This window comes from Perca fluviatilis, chromosome 9 (genome assembly GCF_010015445.1).
Source record: "Perca fluviatilis chromosome 9, GENO_Pfluv_1.0, whole genome shotgun sequence".
Lineage (NCBI taxonomy): Eukaryota > Metazoa > Chordata > Actinopteri > Perciformes > Percidae > Perca > Perca fluviatilis.
Window position 1 is genome coordinate 29,762,933 of NC_053120.1, and position 10,640 is coordinate 29,773,572.

Consider the following 10,640-nt stretch of genomic DNA (forward strand, 5'->3'; position numbering starts at 1 on the left):
GACCCCCAGAGACGCTGAGCGTCTGTGGGCGGGACATAATCGCAGCATTTATCCAATGACCGTCTAGTTTCGAATCACTGAAAAAAACTGCTCAAAGCAGTCCCATTGAAGTTAACGGACGCTAGGCTTCAACAGGGAAATGCACTGAGACGCTACGGGAGTGTATGAGAAGGACATTGAGTAAGCTAATTCTGAACCAACTCGTCTTCGAGATTAATGTATTCTAACGCATTTAGTCAATAAAATCCAAGTCAAGAAATCGCCACTGATATATATATATATATATATATATATATATATATATATATATATATATATATAGTCCTGCTAAATATATGTTTATTATTTTTTATTTATATATTTTATTTTTTTTACAGGGACAATGCACATTGATCGACACTATTGTAAATATACAATTGTTAGCCATGTGACTAATTTTCCAACTGTTGTCCCTTAGTATGGAGTGTTCACTGTGTGCAAAGATACCAAGAACAGAAACAAAGTGTTTTGAAGTATCTATGACATAAAAGTGACAAAGCTATTACAAAACACCATAATTGGTTCATTGGGTCATAAAGCAATGACACATTGTGCAAAGACGAATAAGACCTGCATTAAAATCAAGGTAATTTGAAGTTTCTCTGTGACAAACAGAGAAATTTAATGTAATATGTAATATTTAAAAACGTAGAATACATATGGCTCTACTAGCCTCTTAAGCGTTTCCTCTAGTGAAAGCTTTCATGTACATCTTTTTTGGTATAACAAAACAAAGCTGTGTATGTAACTTTAAATTACACCCTTTTCACTTTTACGACGGTCCCTAACTTCAGTGGGTCATCTCTCCTACTTTCAATCCTTGCAGGCTTTAAGCTATGTGAAACATATCCTGTGCTACATCAGGAGATATTTATCTACATATATTTACTACAGAACCGTTGCCAATTGATGGTCATGGTGTAACGTAGGCTATAGCAACCTCGGTGAGTGTGGGTAACGTTACACTTCCAGCAGTTGGTGCTGCCGTGCCCGGCTGTACCGCCAGCCACCGGGGGACCCGAGCATCTGAAGCGGAGTGGGGGTAGTCAGCTAAGCTGCTTACAGCCCGGCCAGCAGGCCCACAGTTCAACTGATGCGAAGAAGGGACGGCTTTATCACCGCAGCGAAACATGGCATATAAAGAGAGGTGTTGTTCGGTATTGCTGGCATCGAAATAACTGGATCAGACATCCTGAAGGTGTGTATATCTGTGCGTTTGAGTGCTGGTCTGTTATTTGGGATATTCAAGGTCTACAATAGCCCTAAATGCACCTCTAAATGCTCTGGCCCAGTAGTGGTAGCAGGTTATATATATATATATATATATATATATATAGCGTTGTGAAAAAACAGCGGCTATAAAAATGAACCAGCAGGGCATTTAGTCTTTAGTGCCCTAATGTAATGTAATAATGTGAACGTGTCGTGATTTCTTCTGATGTAACTCCGATATCAGTGCTGTGTTTAAAGGCTTCACGGAATGAGGTCCTTCTGCTGTTTTGTGCCATGGATGCGTCTTGCTGCTATACCGGTCTCAACCAACCTTGTTAAAAATAGTCACCTTCTTTCAACAAACAAAATATTTGTGTCACAAATATTTTTTATATTATTTAATTTAATTAAAAAAATAAATAAATAATACATATATTATGTATTCAATATATTTGTTAGTATGAGAGTATTTACAGGCAACATATACAAAGGTTAATTTTAGGCTACTAAGGCAGTATGATGGGTATATGTGGGTGGTAGTGAGTAGGGATGTAACGTGCATCGAGAATCGGTTAAAAATCGATATACAGTAAATGTGTAAAGATTACAACCGGTTGAGATATAATTAAAAAAAATAAAAATAATGGTGATGCAATTTTTAAACAGCCTAGGGCGTTTCACTTGTTTCACTGCTTCTTTTTTTTATTATAATTTTTGTTATTTAAGATAAAACACAATTTCACTTGCACTTTTGATAAGCGGACACATCTGTTGTTTTGCACAGTTTATATAAATAAGGACTATTTTCAGTCATTTGTCTGCAACATTCTGTTAAACGAATCGTGAGAAAATCGTATTGTGGACTTAAAATCGTGAAATGTATCGAATCATGAGTTGAGTGTATCGTTACATCACTGGCAGTGAGTAGGGGTGGGAATCACCAGAGGCCTCATGATACGATATCATCACGATGCTTATGTCACAATACGATATTATTGCGATTTTAAACATATTGCAATATTCTGCGATATATTGCAATTTATTACCTTTTTTCCCCCAACTTCAAATGTTTCCCAATTTCCAATTATGTCCCCAAAAGGAAACTTTGTCAACATCTGTTTCATCTAAAAAGATACATTACTCTGTTTGTTCATCACATTTCAATTTTATTGCTGCAAAATGGGATTGTCAAGCAGACAAACTGACCAACACATATACAGTATAATAATAGATCGATACTTGGCGTCTGTGTATCGATACAGTATTGCCACAGAAGATATCGCGATACTATGCTGTATAATTTTTCCCCCCAACCCCAAGTAGCGAGTGCTACTGACAGAGCACACTGTAAACTCTGTAGAAGGAGGCTAATATGTAGTAAGGCAGTAGTTAGTTGGCATGCACAGAAAAGCATGTTGCAATGATAAGTCATTTAAAGGGTGCGTTATGGATAATTATGACTACATTTAGGTTTGCAGAATTTGTGTTTGACATGGCATGCACTGTCTCTACAGACGTGTGTGGTGTGTCCCAGTTCGAGGGCAGTGTCATCTCTAAATCCATAACAATCTGACAAGGCTGCTCTCTCTGAGCCACCTGTAACCCTTGTGTGGTCCTTCGGGTCCCAGTGACCCGAAGGACAACACAAGGATTATGTACTTCCCTTTACTTTGTTGAGAATTGCTCTCTAAACCCTGTTTCTTGTAAAGTAAGTAAGTAAAGTTTATTTCTAGAACACATTTAAACACAGTTTAAGCTGACCAAAATGCTGTACAAACAAGAACTAAGGTGCTGTATTAACCCTTGTTTAGAGAGCAATTCTCAACAAAGTAAACGGAAGTACATAATCCTTGTGTTGTCCTTCGGGTCACTGGGACCCGAAGGACAACACAAGGGCTAAATGTGACAGGCAAATGCGGCCTTCCCTAAAAGTGGAGTGAGTGAATCTCTCCAGTCGTCAGTGTCCCAAAATCTATTGTGCACTGGTCACATTGGCTTGTTCTCATCAACTAGTAAAGCCAGGAAATATTTATTTCAACCAGGTGTGATATACAAGTGACCAGAAAAATAGAAACACCTTTACAATGCAAAACAATGTGTATTATCTTACTAAAAATTTATAAAATGAAATAGGCTATTAGAAACACATTACAATTCAGAATGATCCAATACAATAACATGACAACAAAAAATTTATCAATTGTTATATGGATATATTTATCATTAAACTGGTACTTTTTTTTGCAGTTCTTCATCATTTATATAAGTGAAAAATGACCACTCTGTAAACTAAAGTATTATGAAACTTGAAGTTGTATGATGTTTACCACTTGTCACCCATCCAATGAAAATAGTGGTAAACATGGAATTTGTAGGTTTTAAGTTGGCAAGGAATGCCACAACACACCAATAGTTTCACCCTCTGTGAGATGTAGTAAGCTCAGGTAAAAGCTTTGTCCTGCAATAGCACAATATTATTTTCATAAATTCAAGTTTTGAACTTTTACACCCTGTTGGTCACAGCTAAAATATACAGCAATTTCTTGAAAAAATAGAATTGTTAAAACAAAGATAAAAAACCTATTTAGCTTGAATAAAATAATGACAAGGTGCATACATCTGAAAATGTAGCCTTACTCAAAAAGCTGCCAAAGCCTATGTGTGAAAGCAGGGTGGCACAAGGGAAACTCAGTGGGAGGTTATGAGGAAACTATTCAATTAGTCAGTGAAATTAGAAATACAGATTTAAAAAAAATCTACTGGGATGAGAATCGTATTATGTATAGTTTTTGTAATGACAGAAATCAAGCATGATGGTAATTCATATTCTCTTTTGCAGGAATGTTCAGCCTCACAGAAGTAGCCTCCCTGAATGACATCCAGCCGACTTATCGAATACTGAAACCATGGTGGGATGTCTTCATGGATTATCTTGGTATTGTCATGTTGATGTTGGCCATATTTTCTGGAACGATGCAGTTAACTAAGGACCAAGTGGTTTGTCTTCCCATTATGGAACAAACTCCAGAGGGGGCTGGGGGCTTTTTAGGACCCCAACCCCCAGAGATAGTTGATAGTTTATGGAACAAAGAAAGCGCCGTTGGAGAGCAAGCCGCTCCTTTAATGGCTAGAAGGCCTCCTGATAGCATCGCCCCTACAGTTCACTTCACGCAGTCGGGTACTCTTGGGCAGCCTCAGCCTACAGGTGTCAGGACTAAGCTGGATTTTCAGCAGTATGTTTTTGTCAATCAGATGTGCTACCATGTTGCCCTTCCTTGGTATTCCAAATATTTCCCATACCTGGCTCTAATTCACACCATTGTATTAATGGTCAGTAGCAACTTCTGGTTCAAGTACCCAAAGACAAGTTCCAAAATAGAACATTTTGTTTCGATACTGGGAAAATGTTTCGAATCGCCTTGGACTACCAAAGCACTGTCCGAGACTGCCTGCGAGGACTCGGAGGAGAATAAGCAGAGACTGGCTGGGGCCTCCTCCCTCCTGAAGCATCTGTCAACATGCAGCGAGGAGGGGAGTCCAAATCAGTCCGCCCCAATGCTGACTAAACCTGGGCTCACGTTTTCTGCTGAAAAGCTTGTGAGTGAAGTTCCCGCCATGACCATTCTGGACAAGAAAGATGGTGAGCAAGCAAAAGCCCTGTTTGAAAAAGTCCGGAAATTCCGTGCCCATGTGGAAGACAGTGACTTGATTTACAGGCTGTATGCCATTCAGACAGTCATCAAAACAGTTAAGTTCATTTTGATCCTCTGCTACACGATGACTTTTGTTGCCTCTATAGAATTTGACCATGTGTGTGAGCCTGAAATAAAGCATTTGACTGGATACACAAAGTTCCACTGTACACACAACATGGCGTTCATGTTAAAGAAACTCCTTGTTAGTTATATTGCTCTTATATGCGTTTATGGCATAATCTGTATATACACACTGTTCTGGCTTTTTCGGAGACCACTTAAGGAGTATTCCTTTGAAAAAGTCAGAGAGGAGAGCAGCTTCAGTGATATTCCAGATGTTAAGAATGACTTTGCATTCCTCCTCCACATGGTCGATCAGTATGACCAGCTGTATTCAAAGCGTTTTGGTGTTTTTCTCTCTGAGGTGAGTGAGAACAAACTTCGGGAGATCAGCCTGAACCATGAGTGGACCTTTGAGAAGTTGCGGCAGCATGTGACGCGTAATTCTCAAGAAAAGTTGGAACTCCATCTTTTTATGCTCTCCGGGATGCCAGATGCTGTGTTTGATCTCACTGATTTGGAAATCCTTAAACTAGAATTAATCCCAGAGGCCAGGATAACAGCTAAAATCTCACAAATGATAAACCTCCAGGAGCTGCACTTGTATCACTGTCCAGCCAAAGTTGAACAGACTGCTTTCATTTTTCTGCGTGATCATCTCCGGTGCCTTCATGTCAAATTCACAGATGTTGCTGAGATTCCAAGCTGGGTATACTTGTTGAAAAATTTAAGGGAACTGTACTTGGTTGGTAACCTGAACTCTGAAAACAACAAAATGATCGGACTCGAGTCTCTGCGAGACCTCAGGCACTTAAATATTCTGCATCTCAAAAGCAACCTAACAAAGATCCCGACAAACATAACGGATCTGTCTCCACATCTGATCAAGTTGGTCATTCATAATGATGGTACAAAGCTCTTAGTGCTGAATAGTTTGAAGAAAATAATGAATCTCGCCGAACTGGAGCTTCTTAACTGTGAGCTGGAGCGAATCCCCCATGCCATTTTCAGTTTGAACAACCTTCAGGAACTTGATCTAAAATCCAACAACATTCGTACCATTGAGGAGATCATCAGCTTCCAGCACCTTAAGCGACTGACGTGCCTCAAACTTTGGCACAATAAAATCATCTCCATTCCATTGTCAATTAGCCATGTCAAAAACCTTGAGTCGCTCTATCTCTCACACAACAAGCTTGAGTCTCTACCCTCATCGTTATTCACCCTTCCCAAGTTGAGGTACCTCGATGTTAGCCACAACTCTATAGTGGTAATACCACTGGAGGCTGGCTTTCTGCAGAACCTCCAACATTTTGCCATTACCGGCAACAAAGTCGAGGTAGTTCCTAAGCAACTGTTCAAATGCAACAAACTGAGGACCTTATGTCTCGGTCACAACTGTATCTCTTCCATTCCAGAGAAAATTGGCCAACTGTCACAGCTGACACATTTGGAACTGAAGGGAAACTGTCTGGATCGTCTCCCGGCTCAGCTTGGTCAATGCAGCCTCCTGCACAGGAGCTGCCTGATTGTGGAGGATCATCTCTTTGACACGCTCCCCATGGAGGCAAAAGAGAGCATTAATCAGGAATCTAGTGCTTCTTTTCCAAATGGGTGTAAATGTCTAAGTGATGGACGGTAGTCACATCCTACGTGGCATAAAATGTCTGGCATTTCATCTTGGGTGTAAATAAGTCTTTTAAAAATTTGAAACTGTATTTACATGGTACAGTACTGGTGCACTTCATGATGTATTGGTAACTTATGAAATGAACATACCACAACACATACAAGGTCGGTACAACTGGAGAAATTTAGAGGAACTCTAGGATTGATCATGGCTGGTGTCATGTCTACAGTGGATCTATGGACATTTCTATCCTTTTGAAACAACCCTCCTTTTTATCTTTGTGATTTAAATTAATTGTATTTACATTAACTAGATACACCTAATTGACCTCAACTTAAAAGGGACAGTTTACTCAAATTACAAAAACACCTTTCCCGTAATGGTATCTAACCATGCAGTTAGTTCAGAAATTTCTGCCTCCACCCAAATAAAATTGATCTTAGTAGATTTTGGTCTGCACCTCACGGCAACAGGATATCATGTTTGAAATGATTCAACAGCATTATTTCTACATTTTATCAAATATTCTTAGTGAAACCTGTTTACAGCAAGTTTGTTGATTATCCAGAGTGACTGGGTCATTCTGGAAGAAGATGTTGCTGTTGAAATGTTCAAGGATGCACAAAATGCCATTCCCCTCAATTGAATTGGGATGGAGGCAAGAAATCTTAAGTACGGATATTTCAAAACTTGAGGATGATGGCGAGATATAGTAAGCAAATATGTTTCTATGTTATCAAATATGTTGTTTCTGTTCTGTTATTTGGGTGAACTGACCCCTTAAAAAAAAAAAATTCTACTCAAGATCCAATTGCCAGCTTCGCAATTTGGTGATATCAGACCGTCCTCTCAAAGAAAGCCGTATAGGTAGATTGTGCAAGCAGCCTATTATGACCCATATTTATGTTATGTTTATGTCTAGTGGCTATAGTAATCATGGTGGGAGTAAAGGCGAAAATCAGGTGATGTAGTCTAAAAGCCAATTTGTGCTTCTACGTTAAATCAACGCTGTAGCTACGTACGTAGATACCGACCCTACGCCGGACCCTACGCCGTAGCCTGACGTGCACCTCTCAAAAAATGTAACTTCACTGTGACGCTCCGCCGCAGCTTGGTAGCGTTGCATTTCTGTCTACTCATTTCCTGGTTCTCCTTCTCCATAAACAACATGAAATCAAGGAGAAGGTTAACTTTTCCTGCTACAGATTTCCGACTGTGGTCAGAAAGCACACGGGGAGACACTTTGTGTCTCCCACTATGCCTCTAGAGTCGCCACTCGCTCTGAAGCTTATCGCGTCCCTCTCTCACTGGCTCTACCACACGCTCCCCACACACATGCCAGCCCTAAAGAGATCGACGCACACACCAATGCACAAGTATAAAATTCAGGCCACTTACGTAGGCTACGGCGAAAGCTCTGCTTGGAGCCTCCGCACAACCATAAATCAAGCTTAAGAGTGCCAAAGTGGGTTGGGGTGGTGGATGGGTCAAACAAACCCAGGACTCTCACCCAGGAGACAGCTGTTTGTGTGCCACGGGAAACCAAAAGTCAATGTTGACTTTCTTTAGGTAAACCAACTTTGTTACGGATTTACCCAATCCATGATCTTTTCCTAACCCTAACCAAGTAGTTTTTTGCCTAAACTTACCCAAGCAGTTCCGTTTCACAACGTTAAACACGTGTTTACAACTACGACCGTTTCGCAACATTAAATAGAGCTGTCACGTGTTATGGTCACACGATCAAAACTGCCACCCTTGTCTAGGTTAGTGCTGCTGTCAGTGCCCTATGACCAAAAGGCACAGGTAAAAAGACTGGAGGTGGTCCCCGGGTGCCTGTTGCTGCCAACTGCTCCTGTATTGACACATTTAATTTCTCTGTGAATGATAAGAAAAGCACCTTTAAACTTTGAGCACCTTTTAAACAATGACATATGCTGCATAAACAAATTAAAGAACTGTGTAGGTATAACCTAGTATTATTAACCTTATGCACTCTGATTTGAATATACCTTGTACTTTTACGCACCAACATGATGAGGTTCCCATCCAAACCTTGTCACTACTTCTTGAAAAGTCTTGATTCATGTTCATTATCACTCAGCGGTATCATTATTTTTGATACAGTTGATTTTTTCAAAGGAATAGATAGTACATTGTTTCCTTTTTTGTGTACAGCCAACCCACAAGTATGTTTTTTAGTTGTACTTTTGCTCACAATTGTTTTATTCTTGTAAACACTGTATTTTCCATGCATTTTGTGTGTAATTTGTATGTATATATTATCTCATTGACTTTTATCTGTTCTTCTCTTTACACAGCACTTTGTGAACCTGGTTTTAAAATGTGCTAAATGAATCAAAAGCTGCTTTTGCACCAAGAGCATATTTGGAGGTTGTACAGTTAAATCTTGATGCCTGAAATACCCGCCATTTATGTTTAAATTAATTTATCCATTGTTAAACAACAGTGTACATACAATACAATCTTCTTACTTAGTGTTGTTACTGCTTAGAAACACATCACAACTAGGAAACAGGGTTAAGAATGGGGTTTCTAAACATTTTGACCAATATACACATTACATTCAGTGTTTTTTTCAGAACTGATTACATTTTTACAATTTGGTATACAAGTTTGTATTCCAAAAATGACAGATTTGAACAGCTAAACATGCAAATCACTGAATTGTCTCCTGCTGTTTGGTAAAAATAAAATACATGAAGCAGTATAAGACACAGTGCTCCTATACTTCACTTCACCAGTTCATTCAACATACTGCTTATGAATGACATATTTTTTTTTTTTTAACATAGGTGTATGATAACTAGGCCATAGTTACAGTATTTCACAAAATACAAACTATATTCAATTATATATTCAATTCTTCTTTCTTACTGATCGTGTGTGTGTGTGTGTGTGTGTGTGTGTGTGTGTGTGTGTGTGTGTGTGTGTGTGTGTGTGTGTGTGTGTGTGTGTGTGTGTGTGTGTGTGTGTGTGTGTGTGTGTGTGTGTGTGTGTGTGAGAGAGAGAAAAGGCAGATAGTTGTTTGCATATGAACATTGTGAGGCAAATCAACACATTTCACTCAAATAAATATGAATGACTAAAAATAATTATTGGTACTATAATCTTGATTTTATCTTTTTTATCATGACTGACACATTTATTTTAACAAACCCACAATATATTTAGTTCATTCTAAATGCAAAGTATTTTCTTGTGAGTAATACAAACTCTTTTGGATGATACAGAGCTGACAACTAAATTCGCAACACATAACATTCTGTTTCTATTCTTTGGCTGTTCAGAGTGGGTTTGTGATTCTGATGTGGCCTTTTTCATAAGCTACAAACAAGACGTAATACCTATTATGTCATGTATATGACATGAGACTGAAGGGTCTCCACTGACGTTGCAGACAGAGTGACAGTAGGCCCATATTTAAAAGCGATTCCTACAACCTCCCGCTCTGAATTCCACTAACTTACATTACTCCCCATTCCAAGTGGGGTAAAGTGGGGTTAAAATTGGTGAAAGACTGAAGCTGGAGAGAATAGAATATTTCCCAGAGGTCCCTTTAGGCTTGATATAATTATGAAAGGCTGTGCATGTGATAGTGGAGGGCCTTCTTATAAAACTATATGCAGTTCTTGGATAGTGTTGCCCTCTGGTGGAAGTAAATTGTTACTATATTTTATAACAGAGTCAGTTTTTGCTGCTGCTTTGAATTAGCCTGGTTGACACCAGACCCTTCTCAGTTGTAAGCAACTCTCAAATGTGCCAGACGTTCGTCAGGGTTTACCCAGGCTAGCTTTAAATCATATTGAACAGCACTGAGTTGTATACATTGTTTGGGATGTGGGCTAAATTATAGTTTTCATCTACTTACCAGACAATGAGTTTGTCCAGGTAATAGTTCATAATTAATTAACCCACACATTTCTTCTAAATGTGTAACTGTAATTGAAATGAATAGAGTAATTTGTGGGTATTTTCATACA

The 10,640-nt window shown here is 39.0% G+C and overlaps 1 protein-coding gene across 1 annotated transcript; it reads left to right on the forward strand.

The window, feature by feature from the left end:
- Window positions 1-736: 736 nt before the first annotated feature.
- Window positions 737-9,752, forward strand: lrrc8db (leucine rich repeat containing 8 VRAC subunit Db). Its single transcript, XM_039812172.1, has 2 exons — window positions 737-1,237; window positions 4,091-9,752. Exon 2 carries the CDS (start codon window positions 4,093-4,095, stop codon window positions 6,646-6,648), a length of 2,556 nt encoding a protein of 851 aa, XP_039668106.1. The 5' UTR covers window positions 737-1,237; window positions 4,091-4,092; the 3' UTR covers window positions 6,649-9,752.
- The last annotated feature ends 888 nt before the right edge of the window (window positions 9,753-10,640 follow it).

Excerpts from the sequence above, each read along its gene's own strand:
- lrrc8db (XM_039812172.1), top strand. The coding sequence starts at position 4,093 with ATGTTCAGCCTCACAGAAGTAGCCTCCCTGAATGACATCCAGCCGACT.